The sequence below is a fragment of the Canis lupus genome, chromosome 6, assembly GCF_003254725.2.
Source record: "Canis lupus dingo isolate Sandy chromosome 6, ASM325472v2, whole genome shotgun sequence".
NCBI classification, from domain to species: Eukaryota; Metazoa; Chordata; class Mammalia; order Carnivora; family Canidae; genus Canis; species Canis lupus.
This window is the reverse complement of record NC_064248.1, coordinates 75,540,134-75,562,921: the sequence shown is the minus strand read 5'-3', so window position 1 is coordinate 75,562,921 and position 22,788 is coordinate 75,540,134. Positions and strand designations below refer to the sequence as shown.

Genomic DNA, 22,788 nt, shown 5'->3' with positions numbered 1-22,788 from the left:
ACAAATTAATTTCCATAGATTTTTTTTTTAAGTTCACTTTCCTTTTATTTGAACATAGTACGATCCATATTTATAAAAAGCTTTTTCTTCAGTTTTATTCCAGTCGTATTGAGATATAATTGACATTCATCACTGTGTAAGTATAAGGAGTATAGAATGATAATAATCCACATAGCGTGAAATGATCACCAGGCTGAGTTTAGTTGGCATACATCATCCAATATGGATGCAAGAGAAAGAAAAAGAGAGACAAAGAAACTGTTTTCCCATGTGATGAGAACTTGTAGGATTTACTCCTTTAGCGACTTGCCTGTGGCCACCATATGGCATTGCATCCCTTCCCTGGATTTGTAAAGAGTATTTTCTACTGGTCGGCTACACGTGAGCTACTTCGTATTGGTTGCATACACACCAAAAGCTGGGGGGGGGGGGGTTGTTTGTGTTCTATAAAAATTATGACAGTTTTTTTTTAATGACAATATTCTTTCAGGGACTGAAATTGTAACAAAGACTTTCTCTGAAGATTCCTTTTTCTAAAATGCGATTATTCTCAATTGCATTTTTTGTAATCTGAGGAGTCCTCTGAGATACATTAAAGGGGCCCAATTTAGTCTCATGACCTCCAAAGTGAAATCTGTCAGAGAATGGCTCCCTTAGAATTGGAGAGTTTTTTAGAATGCCATAAATGGCTTATCATTATAATATGTATGGGGTTTTGCAAGCAGAAAAAAATCAGAAAGGTAAACTGGTGTCAAATTATATTTGACCCTTGAACAAAGGAGCACCAGGACCCTAGGCAGTTGAAAATCTGCGTGTGGGTTTTGACTCCCCCAAAACTGGACTACTAATAGCCTACCATTGACTAGAAACCTTAATGATAGCGTAAACAGTCAACACACGTATTTTATATTTATTGTATATTGTAGTCCTACAATAAACTATAGAAAAGACAATCCTATTAAGAAAATCAAAAGAAGGAGAAAATACATTTACAGGGCTGTATTGTATTTACTCAATAATAATAAAAAAAATTATCTGCATATAAGTGCACCAGAAAAGCTCCAACCCATCTTGTTCAAAGGTCAATTGTACAAGGTTCCTTGAATGCAGTGTGGAGGAATTTAGACCAACACCTAAAATAATTTGATTTCTGAGCCCAGATATGACACGACCAAATTGTTTTAGGGATGATTCCATTATCAATGATAAGTATGGATTGGAAGCAGTTGAAAGTGGAGGCAGGCAGACTGGTGACAAGGCCGTGACAGAGGCCTGGGGTTTCATGGTCCAGCAAGTAAGAAAGGCTGACCTAAAACGGTAAGAAGTGCCTAAAAAGAAATGAAACTAAGAAATGAGAGGCACCGAGAGACTTAATCTCTTAAACCTTACTTGCAGTATTATCTGATATGAAGCCACGTCTGGATCGGGCAGAGGAGATTTAAAAAGAACATGCGAGACGTATAGTGGAGGTCGAATAAACAATGCTTATAATTGACTAATTTGGACAGTGATGGAGGAGAAGAAGTTCCAGATGGCTTCCCAGTTTCCACTTTGGGCTACGGGGAAGATAGTGGTGACACTCATCAAAATGGGAAATAGAGAAGTAAGAGGCAAATCCATTCTGCCATTGCTTTATTGGGACAGTCGCTCCTTTCTTTCCTTGTAGAGAAAATAGATCCCATCCTCTTATTTTGGCTCTGCTGTTTCCTCCATCTTTAAGAATGAGCTGCTGAAAAAAATTAAAAATAAATAAAAAATAAAATAAAATAAATAAAAATAAATAGATTAATTAATTAATTAATTAATAAAAAGAATGAGCCACTGCTCACAGTAGGAGGGTCTAACATGGCTTGACCCTCGGAACACAGCCCACCGTAGCCCGACAGGAGAATAATCCTGTGGACCGGTCTCCCCCATGAGTGCCTTGCTCTTGAGAAAGAACTTTCTGTCTCTTCTTTTATGTTATGGCATTAATGTTAAGGAAACCGTGAATGCCTCTGATCCCTTACATGTTGCAAAGAATTTTATTGAGAAAATACTTTGCTGTTTCACAATATGTCTACTACTTTAGACACCTAGTTTTTATGTTGGTGGTAGCACCATCTGCTTGTAATTTCCTTCCCGCCTTCACCATCTGGTGAACTCTCCTCTTAAGCCCCAATTCCAGTATCACCTGACATGAAGCTATCTCAAGGCTCCTGAATTACAAGTTCTCGGAGCATTCCGACACCTTCTGGGTAGCATGACTCCCAGGCTTAGTAATTGAGTACAGTAACTTCATAATTATTCGACTTCTGAATTTTCTTACAGAATGTAAGCTCCATCAGGGCAGCGATTGTGTTTGTTTTGTTAATCCCTGAATCATTCTCACACACAGAATAAAAAACTCACAGTATTCATTACTATTGTCAATAATAATGTAACTAATAGTGTGACTAGTAATGTAGCTAATAATAACGTACCTAATACCAATAATTGTAAGCTTTAAGGTCATTCCTTTGGATTGTGAGGTGCGTGAAGGCAACAACCACATCATAGCACCAGCCCTTAGCCTAGCATCTGATATCTGCCCAATAGGTATTTGTTGCATTAAATAAAGAATTATTTGGTTAATGAATTTAGAAGCTTAATTTACAGAGAATCTGTGAAGTGCAATATCAATATAGTACAAAAGTAAAGAGGTTAGATGATAGACTTACTATTTTGTCTACAAGGATAACAATGATATGAAGAATCAGGCCTTTCTTCCACTTTGGACAATTAGAGCTACGTGTTTTGTCACATTGACAAAAAGTTAATGTTTCCTCAATAAAATTCAGATTCAGAAATATAATTTTTTTAAGAACTTGGCAAGAAGCATTGGTCAAACTTATGACTATTTTAAAGCAAGATTTACTTTATATTAGTATAATTAACCACGAGAAGTAATACAATTAGACTTCAGTGTCTTTTACAGTTCTGTGATTGAAATGAGTTTTCATTATGAGGCACATTTCACAGTGGTCTCATTTAGAGCAGATTTCTTACCCATTGTTATTTCTAGCGTATAGTCCATTATTTCTGATAGCTATCCTACTATATTTTATTTCACAACTTCTAAGTGCTGATTGCTGTGATCATATTTTAGCATAATAATCTTTATGTCAACTTGTATCCATGGGGGAAAAAAAAATCAGTCCTGGTGAAGGCCAACCAGAAAGTCATCCTAAGTGAAATTTGTTCTAAAATTGCTATTTTAAATGAACATATACAGCCGAAAGCATGCATCATTCCAATTATTAAATAAAATCTGATTTTATTTCTGTGTATTCATAGAAACTATCAAAAAATATACCACTAATCTAGGTTTTAGCATTCACATAGTAAGTTGGGAAGACTCTAGCAATAACTTTAGAAAGAAGAAATATCTAGTTGAGTCTGAGGCCTATATTATTTTAAGGGGAAATTGAAATTAGAGAAAATGATTTATGGAGTAATTTTCTTTGAAGATGTAATAAATATGAAAAAGAAGAGGAATATAGACTTGAAAAAAATTAACATATTTACCTGAGTCCTGAAACTATAAAGTAATAAAAAGTAAAAGAAAAGAATATATATAGAATCGGTCAGGGCTTCTGAAAAGCAGAAGTTATAAACATCAGACAGCACACCAAAATTCACAGAATACCTTATTAACAAGAAATCATCAAAATACGTATCTAGAATATTGAAGTCAAATGCAGGAAGAAAAAATCAACTACCCTAAACCCTAAATGATTTGTAGAAATGTTTTTTTGTTTTTGACCTTGTGATCAACATGTAAAACTATGCAAGTGTTTCTCTACATATTTTCTACTTATTTTGAAATTATTTAAAATGCACTTTATCACATGACCCCCAAACGCTAGAATGGTGGAATGAGTGTAGCAGAAAGTATGTTTTGGGCTATAAGAAATTCTGAGTAAAAGTGACTCCTTGAGTAGCAGGTACCTTGTTGCTCGTTAACAAAGTCGCAGAGTAAGCAGTTCTGAAGTTGGTTTCAGTAACTTAATGATTTTATCAAAGGCCTGAGCTTTCTGCATTTATCTGTGCTGCCCTCCCCGGCGTGCTGGCTTTCATCCTTGGACTCGTTACCTCATTCGGTTGCACAGTGTCTGCTGCCACTCTAGACATCACATTCTTCTCCAACCATGAAAGATAGAGGAATAAAGGAGACAGAGGGGGAAAGTCCCATGACTTCCCCTGTCCCCTCCCCCCCTTCTAAATCAAAGACAATTCTTCTCAGAATCTCCCTCAGCAATCAAGCCCCCATTCTCTCCTCCTCCTCCTCCTCTTCCTGTCATGTGTCCATGTCCTAGCTTCAGAGGAGATGTGCCGAGTGACTATCTGGCATTTCCAGTCTGAGGCACAGCAGATCCTACTGGCAAGGAAGAAAGGGGGGGAGATGACAGCGGTCTAGGAGCAATTGCCAGCCGTGGCTAACTGCCAGGTTATTCTGAAAGCCTTTCATCCTCTACAGTTCAAATCCTCCGACACCTTAATGACAGAGTTGCATCCCTTGCATCCCCCTGTAGTATATACATCGGTGAGGGTACTGATCATCTAGGACCAAATCTATGCCAAAGCACATGAGTTAGTATTTACAAAGCCCAGTGTAAAGAGTGATAAATATTTGTATGAAGTATGGCCAAGGAACTACGAGCCTGAGTCGTGTGTGTGTGTGTGTGTATGTGTGTGTGTGTGTGTGTGTGTGTACGTGCACCCACATGGGTACGTGTTAAAGGAATCTCTTAGGAAAGGGACTGGTCATTGTTGCTGTTCTCTGCTCACGTATCTATAAGAGTTTTTAAAAGAGCTTACACCCTAATTATTTATTAATAATTATTTATTACACGCCTAATTATTTTCCAGTAGTATATTCAAAATCCCTTCATAACCATATAATGCAGGTTGCAATACACAGTAGTGAAAACGAGCGTCTTCATAGCGGATCCTGTTCTTCATAGCGTTCTGATTGATGCCGCAGTGCACACTAGAAGTGTCAGTTCCAGCAAGTAGCCATCCGGGGATCATTGTTCCTGCTTACATGGCACCTTGGCCCCCACAAAGAGCTCAGAAAGTCTTACGGGTATAATCGCGTCTTTGCTGCATTGTCATGAGTTAGAGATGCACAGTCATTTTTGGCCAGTGGGAAATTCATGTAAAGAGTGAAAGAGTGGTGATGAACCCAAGTGGACTGTATAGACAAAGAACAACAAAATGTGGACCTCCCCCATCTGGGCAGACCTTTCATTAAAATGAGCGGTGCAGAATTTGTCCTAGATAGCCAGCTGCTGTCCTTATAGTTCCAGTTTTCACTTTAATCTACTTCATCGGATGAGTGTATCTCCCTGTAAAAACTAGAAGTATTCTTGAGAGCTTACTTGAGAGTTTATTTCTTCATATAGAATCTTTCATGCTCTGCACTAAAGTAGAGATAAGTAATTACAAGAAACTGAATTTTTCCAATAAGAGTCATAAAACCAACATAAGCCTTTAAATGCTGAATGTTTAAAAGGAAAATATATTCCCAAAGGAAATACTCAAAATATGTGACAGCTTGATGTAAATTACAAATTTTAAGTGTTTATCCTAATAATTTAAGGACTGCAGGGAAGACTATCTTAATTGAGAAGCGTTAACAAACTTGTCTAAAAAATTGCCTTCCCAATATTCTTTGACAAAGTGATAGATGTTTAGTTTGGCTACGTACCCATCTGGAAGATTCCAGGAAGCCGGTTTAGCATTTTGTTGTTCTTGTTCTCGGGAAGAGGTTGAATTGAAATGATGGGAAGCAATAAAAATTGTCGCTGTGATATTGGGTTACGGTATAGTAATAACAAAGGCAGGATTTGATCATAGAAGTTTGATCATAAAACATTTGATCATAGAGGTTAGGGCTTATCTGCTATCGGGCACTACATTTTAATTTTTCCTGGCTTGTAAAGATACTAGATTTTATCTTCCTTCAAAATAAGTTGTGCCAGTAGCTGCATTTCTCAAGACTGTCTCAATTCCTGGACTTTCTAGTGTTCAGTACCGATGCTGTAAAGAATTATTTTTTCAAAAATTTATAATATGAGGGTCATTTGAAAAGAAATTATTCACAAGGGAAGAACATGATAATGTGGCAAATTTGGCAGGTCTAAATTATAAAATAGAAATGTTCATTAAATATACTACAACAGATCAAGCAAAGTAGAAAGGTGGTATTTTCTTTCCCTAAGTTTCAGTAAGAGGGAAACATCGGACATTAACAACTGAGAGTTTTCCTGTCCTTGTGCCATGAATAGCCACTAATCAGAGAGAATGTGTGAGCACATTTGAAAGACAAGTTTAAAGCTGGAATGCATAAACCCACGCCAAAAATTGAAAGAATCCTGCCAGAGTCAGCAAATCTAAGTTACTACACTGGGAATTAATGGGGAAACAATAGCCCTGCCAACTTTATGTGGCTTCAGGGGTAATTGTACATTTAAATAAATAAAGCCTCTGCATCTGATAAAAAGAAAACCATACATTGTATGCAGATGCACCAAGATATTGCATTATTTTCCAGCATTGGAAAATTCCATTCCAACTGGAGTCTTTTTCCAGATTTGCAGTTGGGTAGATTCTATAAAGTAATGACATGCTAGTAAGGATTTAATTTTCACAAATACAACCAAAATGATAATATTAAGAACAAATGTCCCTGGATCGCAATAGCATGTACCCTAAGAAATGAGAACTTCAAGTAGTTCATTAATATAAATAGTTATCTAACAAAAATTCTCTGATAATATTCCCAGTGTTTAATTTACCTATCATCTCTATATGCAAAGGTTTCAAGACTTCACTATTTTTAGGGACCAGGATTAAATCATAAACCCATACAGCCATCTAGATGTGAGATGTTAAAGAGTGATCTCGACCAGGGGTCGGGAAACTGTGGCGTGTGGTCCAAACCTGGCATCCCTGTTTTTCGTGAATAAAGCTTTATCGAAACAAAGCCATATCCATGTATTAACATATTATCTGTGGCTACTTTTGCATACAACAGCAGAATTGAGCAGTTGAGACAGAGATCAGATGGACTGCAGGATCTGAAACACTTCCAGCCTGGCCCTTTACAGAAAAGAATTGGTTGGCCCCTGGCGTAGACTCTGGTGACCTGTAGAGAACACGCTTTTCATAAAAACATTCATATTTAAACAATGGTCAATCCAAACATTTCAGGCCAGATATAGATGGCAGGCCAGTGCTGGGAAAAGAATGACCTTATTATCATTCTTAGCCTTGTTACTGACTGTCTGTGTGACCTTGAACAAGTCACCAATTCTCCTCTGATAAGTGAGCATTTCCCTTTACTGAGGTTGTGGTGCATAAGGTCAGATGGCGAGAAACAGCACGGTCTTTCAGGGAAATGTGAAAGCTGGGCCAGAGAACTATATGCAGAACAGTCATAAATGGAAGGAGAGCCTAAAGTGAACTTGGGAGCTGAGGTACAGAGTCTAACAGGTCAGAATTTCCAAGCAGACAAATGAGGATGATCTGATCAAATTTAAATACTCAAATAAGTTATTTAAATATGGCTAGGCCTGTGTTTTCATGAACAAGGATTCAATTTCATCGTCTACAAAAAGAAGTTTTTCAAAATGTGCTCTGAGTCTGAGAAAGGTCCTATAGGAAAGAAAATAATAAATGTCCCTGGGTCACATAGGAAAAAGTCTAAATTAGTTACATCTATTAGAGAGTCACAATGAACCTTTGTGTATTTCATCTGTATTTCACACGGCCAAGAGGGTGTAAAACTGTCACTATTTGCAGGTGACATGGTATTATACGTAGGAAACCCTAATGTCTCTGAAAAACTGCTAGAACTGATAAATGATTTCAGGAAAGTCATAGGACACAAAATCAATACCCAGGAATCTGTTGCATTTCTGTACACTGATAATGAAGTGGCAGAAAGAGAAATTAAGAAAACAGCCCCATTTACAGTTGCACCAAAATAATAAAAGACCTGGGAATAAACCTAACCAAGGAAGTGAAAGATCAATACACTGAAAGCGATAAAAGTATTGATGAAAGAAATTGAAGATGACACAAACGGAAGGATAGTCCATGCTCATGGATTGGGAGAACAAATGTTAAAATGTCCATACCACCCAAAGCCATCTACAGATTTAATGCAACCCTCGGGAGAATACCAATAGTATTTTTCACACAACAAATCATCTTAAACAATGATCTTTTGCGTTTGGAACCACAAAAGAACGTGAATAGCCAAAACAATCTTAAAAAAGAACAAAACTGGAGGTATCTGTGAAATTAATCTGTCAGAGAAAGACAAATACCATATGATTTCACTCATATGTGGAATTCAAGAAATAAGACAAAGAAAAAAATAAGAGGCAAACAAAAGAGGCTTAAATATAGAGAACAAGCCAGTGGTTACCAGGGGAAAGGTGGGTGGAGGGATTGGGATGGGTGAAAGAGGGGAAGGGGATTAAGAGCCCACGTACCATGATGAGCATTGAGTAAAGTACAGAATTGTTGAATCACTTTATTGTTCACCTGAAACTGATATAACACTGTCCATTAATCATACCGGACTTATTAAAAAAAAAAAAACCTGGAGGTATCACAATCCCAGATTTCAAGATATACTTCATTTAACATTTTTTAGCAAGCTTTGCCAAAATCTCCTGGCCATCTGAAAGCTTTTTAAATCATGCAACATCTATAAATCCTTAAGAAAACTTTAGGAAACGCTAACCTAGAAAACCTCATATTTCCAACTCTGAAACCCTCCCTATTTTAATAGCTAACTCTTATAGAGCATTTGCCTTGTATCAGGCTCTGTTTATGTGCTTTTCCCACATTAACTACTGTAATCATCACAACTCTGTGAAGTGGGTGTTCTTATCATCATTCCACTTACAGATGAGAGAACTGAGGTAAGATATGCTTCAATTTGTTCAAAATCAAACAGCTAGTGAGTAGTAGAATCAGGATTCAGACCCAGGTCATCTGAACCCAGAGTCCATGCCCTCAACTACTCCACACTTGAGGTCTTGTTGTTACGTGTCAGATATTCAAAAGAGTGAAAAACTTACCTAAACATTTCACAGAATATTTTTTTTATTATTATTTGAACCTCAGAAAGACTTATTATTAGAAATGCCATTAGGTCAACGTAACACAGGATTTAGATATCCAGAGGCTAGTGAACCTCAGCTTTATCTGCTTTTGTCATCATGCATAGTTCATAATAAATGAGCTAACATATATTCATTACAGTATTTATTAAAACAGGCCTATCAGGATATCTCCTTGGCAACCGTTAATTAATTGTAACTGCTTCCTTGGCAACTGTTAATTAAGTGTAGATACCTGATAAAAACTGAGCAGTTTGTCTTTGCAAATATTCTAGAATCCAAACTTCTCACTGTTAATCATTCGTTCATCCATGGATGAATGTCTTCATTAAACAACACCGTTTGAAAAGCTATTTACTCTGTGAATAAGACTAACAAGTTACTTGCTTTCATGGAGCTTTAATCTAGCAGGGGAAAAATAATTAGTAAGCAAACCAGAAAGATTTTAATTTTCTGTATTAAATATTTAATTAAGTAAAATAAAGGATTTAATTAAATAATAAATATTTTCAGTGGTGTTAAGAATAAAATGAAACAAAATAATATAAGGTGAAGGGGCAAAGGAGATTTTAATTTGAGTAATGGGGAATGGACTGTCCTGAGGACAAAGCAAATTCACAGAGTTGAGGCAGAGCAACCAGCTTTTGGAAGATTTAGGGAAAGAACATTATAGTCAAGAGAGACAGCAGTGATAAAAGTAAAAATCATTGAAATTTTACATATATATATATATATGTAATATGACCAAAGCTGGGTAAATATTATTTAGTACAACCAATTACATTGGAACTTGCACCTTTTAAATTACTAGGTGAACTTACAAATGAATCTAAATAATCAGCAAGATACCTGATTCAGGCAGATGTAGGTCAAACTGTCAGCATTGTTGGTAGAGAATGTGGCCCCAATTTGTGACCAAGTCCTCACATTTGCTTCCCCACCTTTGGCGGGGACCACGTCTTCAAGACCAGCCATTTGTAAAGGGAAATCAGACCCATTGGATTCCCCTACAGTAATGGAGGGATAGGTCCCGAGACACACGAGAGCTTATGGTAAGGAAAGAGCACATGGTCAAGTAGGCTCGTGTGACCTGTACAAGGACAGCCCGCATGGGAACCCACTGTCAGGGTAAGGAGGTAAACAAAGAGAGAAGAGATGCTCACCCTTCTACTAATCAGTAAAGAGAGGAGATAAAGTCCCGAGCTATTCCTCTAGCATGGTGGATCTCATCTGGAGATGATTCCCACCCCCCAACCTCACTCTGCATCCCCAACCTGGGAGCATTAGACACTGTGCAGAAATACACTGGTTGTGAAAACTGCAGAGAATGTTTCCAATATGCTGCTAACCATCCCTCAATGCACGAGGTAGCCGTATCCTAGAAGTTTCCTTGCCCAGCCCTGAGGGTAGGACAGTAGGGTTTCCTGCAATAAATTACAGTGGAAATTTTTAGAGTTTCTTCACTTTGGATCAAAATCTTTTATATCCTTCAAGGATGCATGTTAATATTGTGGATTTAAGCTACAATCTCAGAAGAACTTCAGCTTTAGATGTAGTCTTTGGTATTTTGATTATTTTTTTTGCACATATGTAAATATATACTATTCATATAGCTACTTTCTCCAAAACCCAGCTGCAATGTCACCTCTTCTTAACGTTTTCCCTAATGACTAAACTGTTAGACATTCCTTCCTCTGAGACCCTAGGGCAATCTATACATATTTTTACCTTAGCGCTTATCACCTTGTGAAGCAATCATTCTTTTGATGGTCATTTCCACTTAGAAAATAAGTCTTTCCAAGTAGAGACTGTGCAGGATGTGCTAAACATCCTACAATGCACCCAGTAGGCCGCTATATCAAAGAATTTACCTGTCTAAAATGTCAGTCGTGCCAAGTTGAGAAACCCTGCATTCCAGAAATCTAACTCCACAGAAATCCTGGTGACCCCAATGCCCACACGGTGCCTGCCCTAAGGAACACAAACTCGAGTGAATGAATGAATACCCACAAAGAATACTACTAACACAAAATACCGTGTATTCTATTTTATTTTTCTTAGAGTGTCTTACTTGTTTATAGCCTGATGAAATTTGAAACCTATTACAGACATTCATTCAGCTAAAAGGAACATTTATTGGACAATTTGACAGAACAATTATAGTTTGGCAACTAGCACATGAACAAGAAAAGCAGTAGGTCGTGTTACGGACTGTCTAAAATCTTGTGGTTCGGGAAGACAGTCGATTTCAAAGGTGTAAAAATGTAAGAACTAATATCGAATGACATCTTCAAAAAACAGAAGTAAAAATATAACCATTTTAAAAATATAAAATGTAAGAAATTATATATCGGAAAGACAACTCAAAAACAGAAGAATTTAATGATGGATATGAACTTTGGTGACAGTAAAGATCATTGATGGAAACGATTATCAGAAAAATAAAACGAGATAAAATCAAGATTTAAAAAATGCCATTTTACATAATAGAGCTTAAATAAGCTTCAGGAAAAGTTTTTTAAAAACCTCATGGGGAAGGCTTTTTTGTTGTTCCGGAATAAGCAAAAGGAAAATTGTTGCCCATTCAGAAGAATGGCAAAGTGATGGTAGGAAGCTATGTTAACACATTTAAAACATGGTTTCTAGGTATGAGTTTATGAACCAAGGGTTTCAGAAGCAGTGACCTAAGACTAGCTGGGAAGAGAAAAATGCTTCGCAGTGACATGGAGGCTAACTAAAAGAAACCAAACTTTACCCAGATACATACAAGAAATAATAGTTTCTTCATAGGTTGTCTTGGTCAGCCCACAGCCAGAGAGTAGTGTTCAGTTCCGAGCGCCATGTGACTGTCAGAGGTAGGAGGTGTTTGGGTTCTGGGGTGGTCCATGTGATCTCCGCCCCAACCCTTCAATTCTACTGTTGTGGTGATAAACAGCCGTAGGTCATATGTCAACATGGTGCGTTCCCATAAAACTTTACTTACCAAAAAAAAAAAAAAAAAGAGGTGCCAGGTTTGGACCTGGCCTTGTTTTGGAAGAGAAACATTGATAAAGATAATCCTGGATGATCTTGTGTTCAAGGAGCCTGGAAATCCTAACACACACAGGATGATTTAAGAAGTCACTATTATTTAGCCTAGGGAAAAAAAAAAAAAAAAAGATACGTCCTACAAGTAATAGAATTTGCCTCAGGACACACAGCTATAAGACATCCCCATTTCTTCATTTAATAAAATTAATTTCATCTTGGTTCTCTACCACTAAGGCTGGGGGGGAAATTATCCTCAGGGGATCAGTGAGAACTATAGAATTTACAGAATCCAGAAAATTGTGGAAAGGCCTCTGGTCTTCAGCTCATGGTGAGTCTCACTGGAATCTTTGTCGCCTACAGGGTGAAGCCCAGTGAAGGTGGCTCTGCTACCCCTACGATTATTTCTCATTTACTTGCCACACCTGGCCACTTGGTCCTCTACCTTGGCTCTCAGGGCTTTGTAAATCTTGAGATTTACAAGAATTTGCCATTCCTCAATATTCCCAGGCTAAGAAGAAAAACTAATTCGCTTTTCTTGGGGCCCAGCCACTCCCATCCCCTTCCCTAGAAGCATTTACTCAGTGGCATAGATGACACAAGAGGCGAGGCCCATGTTCTTACAACGCTGGCCACATTTTCAAAACCATCTTTGGACTGGTAATTGGTCCCACACAAGCCCTTCCGGTCGTCTTGAAACGTATTTTAAGGAGGGAGTGGAGACAGGAGGCATAGACATATGAAAAACACTGACAATTCAAGGAAGCAAGTGGTAAATATCGAGTAAATCATGGAAAAGAAAACAAATGGTACATGAGCTAAAAATAATAATAATAATAATAATAATAATAATAATAATAATTTTGAGGTGGAATAGACAAAAAATATCACTTATTTATTTTTCAATTTTTATTTCAAGTCAAGACCTTTCCCTGAGCTCTAGTTTCTCTCTCTCTCTCTCTCACACACACACACACACATATTTAATTCCATTGCAATATTCCCACACTGGTCCTCAATCCAGAAACTATTTTAACCTCCTTCCTCTCGTACCTCCCACACCCAGTCAGTCATCAGCATTGCCGAGTTCTCTCCACCAGAGCATCCCTCCTTGCCCGCAGCGCCGTCTGTGCTGCTTTGTCTTATTTCTGGCCCTACGTGCATTTCGGGACAGTCTTAGTTGGCCCCTCTGCTAGCACATCCTCCCCCCACGTCTCACACCATCCCAAGCTGCCGCAGCGAGCTTTCTAAAATACAAATCTGATAAATACTTTCTGATCTGAATCCAAAAGGCTTCCGTTGCCTTCAAGCGAAAACTCAGACTCTTTGGCTTGACATGGGTTTCTTTATGATGCGGCCCTTCCCTACATATTCTTACTGTTTTCCTTACTGTTTTTGCTAACCTGCGGTTCCTTGAAATAGGCCACGATCTCTTTCAACCCAGCCCTTTGACACTTCCTCCCCAAAAGGCCATCTCCTCCGATTCTAAAGCCTGATCGATGCTCCAGAACAAAGTGTCGATGGAGCCTTTTACTCCCAACACTGAGAAAGGACCTCTCCCTGTGCTCTTCAGGAACTCACACGTGTATTTTCTATGACACGTACTCCAATTTTATTGAAGTATAATTGACAAGTGGCCAGTTATTCAAAGTAAATATGGTGATTATTTGATGTATGTACACATTGTGAGAAGCGCCCTCCCATCCGGTTAATGGACACACCCATCCCCTCAAACATCTACCTTGTTTTATGGAAGGGTGTGAGTGAGGGGGGTGGAGAACACTTAAAACCGAGTCTCTGATCTACCCAAAACCCTGATCTACCCATCTTCCTTATCCATCGATTACAACGTCATCCTTCTAGTTGCTCAGACCAACACACACTCTTAGTTACACTGGACTCTACTTTTTCTTACTCCTCCCAGATGTTTCAGCAAATAAACATTTGACTCTAATCTTACATATGTTTGGAAGCCAATCACTTCCCACCACCTCCACTACCACCACCGGGCTCCAAACTACCCTCACCTCTCCTTTGGCTTCTTCCATTAGCCTCCTATTTGATCTCCTGGCTTCCACTTTCGTCCCTCTCTGTTTACAGGCACAGATATCCTTTAGAAATAAGTCACTTCAGTCACACCTTTGATCAAAACCTTTTAGTGACCCATCTTACTCAGAATCAAATCCTCAAACTCACATTGGGCTGATAAGACCTCATATTATCTGACTCCTCGTAATCATCTCTTACTCCCCTCATCCCTCGCTCTGCTTTAGCCACATGGTCTCCTAGGACGTCTTCAAGCAAACAGCATGTCTGTGACTAGCCTGTTCCTTCATTTCCTTTAATTTCATTTTCTTGGTAAGGCCTTACCTGAATCTCCCTACTAAAAATTGCAATCCCCCTATTTCCATTCTTCATATCTACTTCTTCTGCTGAAGCTTTCTCCATAGCACTTATAACCTTCTAATATATTATCCTACTGTACTCATTTATTTTAGTATTTATGCTTAGTTATTGTAATCGATTGTAATTCTCCCCCCAATGCAATGGAAACTCCCTTTGGGCAAGAGTTTTTGTCCCTTTTATTCATTGCTGTCCTCCAGACCCCAGAAGATTGTCTGGTGCATAATCGCTCAATAGCAGTTGCTGAATGAAGAAAGGGTACACACATTTTTGCATTTCTGAGTGTCTGAGAGTGTCTGGATTATAGTAGTACTTTAAGCTATGACATAATTACTGTAGCCATTTTAAAGAAAAAGGAACTGAAATTTCTGAGATTTGAGTCAATGATGCTTCCAGAATTTCTGTAGAGTCAGGATTTAGGGATAGCATTCTGGTTCGTGGGAGGATAAGGAAACTTGGAACAAAGAAAAACACTATCTTTTCTTACATGGTATGCTGCACTTGAGGATGGCTTGTGAAGCGCCAGTCGCGTGTGGCGCCAGCAAGGGTACCTCTACCTTTGGCACCAAATCCTGCTCGAGGCTTTACCATTTCACGGAGCCGTAGCAGCATCCCAGCCAATATCTTTAGGAGACAAGGAATACAACAGTCTGTCTGTAACACAAGTTCATTTAAGTAGAAAACGGTAAGATTGATGCTGAAGTCAGGGCCGTATTGTGAGTTTTGGAATGCTTTGCTCAGGATTGGTTTCCCCCATCGGTCCCGAAATCTGGGGTGATTCTTAAGAATGTAGATGTTGTGGACTCACCCTATGCCTCACACTGGAATGGATATTTAACAAGCTTCCCGGGTTTGTGTTACGCAGCGAGCTCTGTATTCCCACCACAGAATGGCTTTTGGAAATGTCTTAAGCAGGTGGTAGTTTTGCATACGGTTGTTTTGTATTTGCAGTTTACTTCTCTCTCTAAAACACCCCCATTTCTGTGCACTATTAAACCAGGTATAAAAAAAATAAAAATAAATAAATAAATAAACCAGGTAAATATGACTGGGGGTGGGTGGAATGATTTTGGAGCAATCAATGTGTCATGGACTTGCCTCACGATAGTATTTTTCTCCATCTGTTATAGGTCAATGCACAAACTGGCCCAGTTGGAAAGACTTGACCTAGGCAATAATGAATTCAGTGAGCTGGTAAGCGAATGCATTTTCTAACCCTGATAAATCCACCCCAGGAGGTTATCTCTTCTGTCTCTGTAACCCCAGGTTACAGGTTACTACCCAAGTTCACGTTTGCACTTGGTAAATGTAAAAGCAGAATGAAATCCAGGAAATAAAGTGATGATCTGACTCTATCATACCCTGTAGAGAACTGGATAATATCAGATTCAGTTAAGAGAAAGGGGGGAGGTGGGGACGGAGGGCAAGCGCGTGCGAACGAGGCCTGCGAGCGCCACCACGGCAGCCACCAAGCGAGTGTAGCGCGTCGTCGTCTCACTTAGCCCTTATCTGACCCGTTGCCACCTTCACCTGGTGGAAATGCGCCCAGAGTGGTCCTGGTCATACAGCCTTTACGTGGCCGAGCAGGAATTAAAGCAAGAGGTGACTAACCAGGGTTCAGGCCCCGAGCCCTCCGCCTCTGAGGTCGCTCGCTGGGGAGGACGGCTGGAGGCCAGGCCCCCCCTTGTCCCCAGCTCCTTTCTCCTATCAGCTCACCTGCACCGCGGCTCACAGAATCCCCACTGCTCCTCTCAGGCTTAACCTGTCATTAAAATTTGCCTGGAGACTAAAATCTCAAATGCAGGGAACACCGGGGGGCTCAGTGGGGGAGCCTCTGTCCTTGGCCCAGGCTGTGTCCCGGGGTCCTGGGGTCGAGTCCCATGTCGGGCTCCCTGCAGGGAGCTGCTTCTCCCTCTGCCTGGGTCTCTGCCTCTCTCTCTGGGTCTCCCCTGAATACATAAATAAAATCCTTTAAAAAAAAAATCTCAATTGCAAATTAGAGAGCAAACAGTCCGTTACAAGCAGACTTTCTGATTCCGAAGTCTCCCCTTGAACATCTTCAGATTTCAAAAATGCAATTCGTCTAAACTATATTTTAACCATTTTCAAATTCAAACACTTAATTGAGTAATCAGCTACTCTCTCCGGGCCGCGCTGCTAGCAGTGTGACCTTGCGCAGCTTCCTTCACCTCTAAGCCTCTTTTTCAATCTCTCTAAAATGGAAATTACAGTGGCTCCCCCCCAACGGGGCTTGCGTGAGAGTTAAGTGAGGTAACACCTGTCCAGGGCCTAGGAAGGAGGGAACCTCGGCCAACGCCGCACCCTGGAGGTGCAGACACTACCTCGGTGGACTGGGCCGTACCCATCGGGCCACTGTCCCGGCCTCCATCGCCGTTTGCGGGGGTTGGGGGGGGAGCTGACTTTTGGCCTTCTGCAATTGGAAGCGTGGTGTGATTGAAGCAGGCACCAGATCCCCTTGGGTTGCATGTGGCGGCCTCGCACAGCAGGCCTGTGTGTGTCTGCAAGGCCTCGGCTGCCCCTGCGTCTCCTTACAACGTGGCCGGCGGGCGGGTGCCAAGGAGGCTGAGGCCTTCCTGAGGGACTGGGCCTCCCTGCTCTCCCGCTGCCTTTCAGAGGCGGCCGACGGACGTGCTGTCCCCCTGGCTCATGTCTGCAGCTGGGGCTGCCCCCTGTGTGGACTGTGGGCCCAGTGAGGCCCTGGTCACTTCCGTGGGCAGCTCCCTGCAGCTCTGGCTGGCTGCAGGTCAGGAGGCCCAGGAGGCCCGGGAGGCCCGGGAGGCCCAGCGGCCTTTCCCGGGTCCTGTCCTGAAGGTACCTCACTGGCCTCAACGCCAGGAGCAACCCCCCCACCCACGGACTGGCTCCAAGAGTCCACCTGATGGGTGAACTGAGAGAGGCCCAGGGAACAGACTTGGGGGCCTCCCTCCCCCTGCTGCGTGGCCCCACCGAGCCAGCCTGCTGAGGGTGCACCCCACCTTGTGATGGCCTCAGCGCAGACAAGAGGGCACAGCAGCCCAGAGCCAGTGAACTTCGTAACTGTTGTGTCCTGGGAGTTTCAAAATCCGTTATTAAGAAGTTACAATCTGCTTCCGCGAGGAGGTGTAGCCAGTCTAGTGGGTGAAAGAACATGGACCGTGGATTCAGACAACTGAGGTTTACTCCCGATTCCATCACCGGCTGGCTAGGCGCCTGTGGGTCTAAAGCTCACTCTCTAGCCTCAGTGTCCTCTTCAATAAAATAAGGGCGTCGAAGCTGTCTATCTCACAGGATTGGGGGCGCGGAATCCATGCAAGAGATAAATGGCTCTGTGAACTCTGCCTCTGTCAGGCATATGACTTTGGAAATCAAATCTATCAATATTTGGGCCAACAGAGATGAATAGGGTATGTCTGCGTGTTGGAAAGTAGACACAGTAAATGTAAACTAAAAAAAAAAAAAACAAAAAAAAAACATTATTTTAACTTATGCTGTGCGGTATCTAAGGAATTATCACTGAGCAGAAACATTTCTTTTCTTTTGAACTCCCAGTATTCCATGCTAGTTACAAAACAAGTCTCTCTAAAAAAAAATTGTTTTTTTTGCATTTGTCCTGGGACCACTTATTCGACAACACTCAGTTACTTGGCATCGGCAGCAAGGAGGAAGGGTGGTGTAATTATGGAATTTCACATTTCTGTCATTCACTTTTAATCAGATGCTTGGCTTTTATTAGTCATATGTGTGGGACTAGCTGTTGTTTCTCTGAAAGTAACAACTTTTAATGAGAAAATAAGAGAATTTGCTTTGATAAGAGGCCTCTAGAAACAATGTCATGTGTAGGAAAGGGGGCAAGTTCCATTCTGTAGCCAGGTATTGACACCTCGGAGATTACTATGAGAGAATTCATTTTGTGTGATGTTCTAAGGAGATAGCTATGGAGAGAAGATGATAATAAGTCCCCAAAAAAACCTTATAATGTGAAAATCTAATAGAAAGAACAGAAGTTTGCTTGCTTGAGACTCAATGTAAATGCCCTAAATGAGGTTTGGAGACATAACTGCTTAAGGATGCCTTGTTCATAATGAATAATTCTAAACAGAGGGAATCACTTGATATTTCTAAGGATGGTAACCACCAGAAAATCCTGGGCAAGGTTCTGGGAACATAATAGATTCTCAAAGATCTTCATTATTATTGTTTCTTTCACGGCTTATTTTCATTAAATATAAAATCAACAAATGTCCATTTTTTTTTAAATTGAGAAAGTTAGAAAAACTGTAAAAATTATAGTGAGACTCATCCATGATCCCATCCCCTTATATAACCATTATCAGTGTTTTTGGTGTATCCTCCCCCCACACCATCATTTTCTTTTTAATTAGACCAAACGAGTATTATTCAGGGCCAGGTCAGAGATGGGACATCGTAGGTTGATGCGTTAGATAACGTCAATGCTTGAAATTCCTCTGCACTGAGGGTAGACAGCCTTCTACTCTCAGAGAATAATCAGGAACTTTCCAAGGTCATAGAATGGTCAGGGACCCTGAAAACAGATGCAGTGATTGCCACGGGATAGGTACACATGCTGGGCCTATAGAGATCTACCTAACGAACGGGGAGTCCCATTCGCGTCCTGGGCCGGTAGTGGGACTAGTAAAGGCCCCAGCGCACATCGCTATGAGTGAGAACACCCGGAAGGAAGCAGATTGAGCAGCAGAGCCTAGGGGAAGGTGAGACAGGTGGATCCAGAAGCCGGGTCAGGCCATAGCTGACCATCTGCCCAATGAAGCTGTAGCTTCCAGCTCCCACCCTCTTACCCCCTTCCCTCTCCCCTCCCTGCACTGGAGAAGGGCCACGCTAATAAGGGAATAAGAAAAGTGTCCCTCGGAGCCTTCCCAACCTCTGCTCTGGGAACCTTCAAGTAAGAAAGCTTCTCTGCAAACCAGAGAGAGAAAAGAGCTGAGCCCGGAGGAAACAAACAGCACACTGCAGAGTGGTCCGTGTGTGGCTCAGGGTGCGGCGGGCGGGCCAGCCACCTGCAGACAGCAGCCCGGGTGGCACAGGGCCAGCAGCAAGGAAGACAGAGGCAAGAGTGGTCGCTGGACTAGCATCTCCTGTGACATGGGGGGTCCCTTGTCTCCACTCCCCTCTGGCCACAAAAGGACCCCTAAAAGGAGGGACGGGGGAGGAGGATCCCAGGAGAGACCCGATTTCTTCATCTCTTGCTATGCGCGTGGAGGGAGGTCCGAGAAGTGAGGGCTGAGATCGCCCTCTAACTGTGACATCGTACCTACCGGCTGTACGTGTCTTCATAGAGATAGTTCTATTTGCCAAACCGGAATGTTGGTGTGCGTTCTATTCTACACTAATGCATGATTATCAAATTCAAAAGATTCTTTGCGAGCATTATGAGTTAGGATCGTTCTCGGCAGCTGAATGAGGAAGACTGTCAAATAGCGGCCAAAAAATAAATAGCGACATTGAAATTCAAACTTAAGAGAAAATAATAATCAGACAGGCTTGAAATTCTATTATATCAGATGTTACACATATAACACAATATATGTGGTATGTATTTAAGTTACAAAACATAATAAAATGCATCCTGGTTAGGCACTGCCGTATGTTTATGACCCAGGGTACCAGTCCTGTACAGCTGCCCGTACGTCCTGACCTGATCCTGCCTCATTCCCACAGACAAGTACAACCCTGAATTTTGTTTCACATTCCCTATGTTGGTATGTGTCTAAATATTACATTATTTCACTCTGCTTGTTCTCAGGTTTTGTAAAAATATGACTATACTATACCTTATTTACTTCTTCCTTCACAATCATTTTTGTCCATTTTTTTATTGCATCGCAGCTATGCAGACTTCCATAGGTGCACATGTGCAAGAATGTTTCTAAGGCATATGTTTAGAAGTGGAATTTCCCACTCATTAATTGTGCACATATTCCACTTGAAAAATAAGGCTTTTTTTTAAATAATTGTATTCATTCCCCAGCACGTCTAAGAGCCCCTGTGTTCCACATCTTTGTCTATACTTGATTTTGTCAGACTTCGTATTTTTTCCAGGAGTTGGCTGACAGTGGCATCTCCTTATGATCTGAATCTGCCTATGTGTGATCTTTTATGAGATTGGTGCTTTAAAAAAAAAAAGAGAGAGAGATTGGTGCTTTTTCCATATGTTGGTGGTGGTTTGTGTTTCCTCTTCTGTGAAATGCCTGTTCATGTACTTTTGCTCATTTATCTATTGGAGGTCTCTTTTTTGTAGACTTAGCAGGATCTATTCTATAGCCTAGATGCTAATTTTCTGTTGATTATATGTGCTACAGATACCTCCTCCAACACTCTACAAGTTTTGGGGGTTTGTTTGTCTGTTTGTTTGTTTTACTTTCTTCTTGATGTCTCTTGATGACCTGAAGTTCTTAATTGTAATGTAATAAAATGCATACTTTTTTATGCCTGGCATATTTTGTGTCTTGCTTAACAAGTTCTTGCCTCCCCAAAGTCAAACAGATCTCTTCATATGTTTTTTTCTAAAAGCTCCAAAGTCTTCATTATTTATAGTCAAGTGTATTTCCATCTGGGCTTAAATATTTTTCATTGAATGTATTATTTTTTTTTCTGAGCAGATTGTTTTCCAAGCAACGATTATCAGCAGTCCTTCCTTTCCCCCAGAATGAGTTCAACCTCTTAACAGAATATGATTTCTATACATTCATAGCTGACTTTCTTCTTCAATTCCAGTATAGTTGACATACAATATCAACTAGTTTGAAGTGTACAATACAGTGATTCAATAGTTCTGTACATTAGCCAGTGCTCATCAGGATAAGTGTGATCTTTAATCCTTATCATCTACTTCACCCATCCCCCCATCCACCTCCCCTCTGGCACCCATCAGTTTGTTCTCCATAGTGAAGAATCTGTTTCTTGGTTTGCCTCTCTCTCTCATTTTTTTTTAATCTTTGCTCATTTGTTTTGTTTCTTAAATTCTACATATGAGTGAGATCATATGGTATTTGCTTTTCTCTGGTTGGCTTATTTCACTTAGCATATTCACTAGCTCCATCCATGTTTTGGCAAATGGCAAGATTCCGTTCTTTTTTTGTGACTGAATAAATAAATAAATAAATATATATATATATTATGTATATGTATATATTATTTATATATATATACACTATATCTTCTTTATCCGTTCATCTATCAATAGACACTTGGACTGCTTCCATAACTTGACTATTGTACATAATGCTGAAATAAATATAGAGGTGCAAGTACATAAATTAGTGTGTTTGTGGATTTTGGATAAATATCTAGTAGTATGACTGCTGAATTAGTGGTTTTGTGTTTGGGGGGTAAATACCTGGTAGTGTGATTGCTGGATCATAGGGTAGCTCTATTTTTAACTTTTGGAAGAACCTCCATATTTTTCCAGAGTGGCTGCACCAGTGTGTATGTATCCCCATCAACGGTGCAAGAGGGTTCCTTTTTCTCCACATCCTCACCAACACTTGTTTCTTGTGTTTTTGAGTTTAGCCATTCTGACAGGTGTGAAGTGATACCTCATAGTGGTTTTGATTCGCATTTCTCTGATGATGAGTGATGTTGAGCATCTTCTCGTGGGTCTCTTGGCCAGTTGTATGTCTTCTTTGGAGAAATGTCTATTCAGATCCTTTGCCCATTTTATAATTGGATTATTTGTTTTCTGGGTGTTGAATTGCATCAGTTCTTTAAATTCTTTGGATATAACCCTTTATTGGATATGTCATTTGCATATATCTTCAATTCAGTAGGTTGCCTTTTAATTTTGTTTACATAGAAGATTTCAAATGTGAAATGACTTTCGCGTGTCTGAAATAAATCCAACATAATCATGATATGCTGATGATCCTCACCTTCTATATAAACTGCATTCAGTTCAATCTTCCCTGAGAGTTTTAAAAATCTTTGTTCATGTGTTTGGTTTTTTATAATGATTCCTGTGTGCTTTCTCTGTGGGTTTATGTTTTTCATTAATTTTTAGAAAATTATCAGGCCTTATCTCCTCAAATGTTTCCTTTTATCTATATATTCTGTATCTTCTTATGGAGTTTGGACTAACTATGAATATGAGTATGATATCATAAGTGATATTAAAATGCTATTTAATAATTATTTTGTGAGGTCTTTTATGAAAAAGTAACCA

At 40.2% G+C, this 22,788-nt stretch overlaps 1 protein-coding gene and 1 long non-coding RNA gene across 10 annotated transcripts in view; one reads left to right on the top strand and one right to left on the bottom strand.

The window, feature by feature from the left end:
* LRRC7 (leucine rich repeat containing 7) overlaps positions 1-22,788 on the top strand; it is a 491,773-nt gene that overhangs the window by 301,471 nt on the left and 167,514 nt on the right. For all 9 annotated transcript variants that reach the window (XR_003124468.3, XM_025417997.3, XM_049111806.1 and 6 more), the window contains one exon: positions 15,722-15,785. Coding sequence is in view for 8 of the 9 variants with exons in the window: in XM_025417997.3 (XP_025273782.3) it covers positions 15,722-15,785 (64 nt within the window). In the remaining variant the exon portion in view is untranslated. The remainder of the gene's footprint in view (positions 1-15,721; positions 15,786-22,788) is intronic.
* On the bottom strand, positions 1,072-19,923 carry LOC112641077 (uncharacterized). Its single transcript, XR_003124482.3, has 4 exons — positions 19,886-19,923; positions 17,588-17,722; positions 15,079-15,215; positions 1,072-1,729 (listed from the first exon to the last, which is right to left on the bottom strand). It is a non-coding gene; the product is annotated as an uncharacterized LOC112641077 (long non-coding RNA).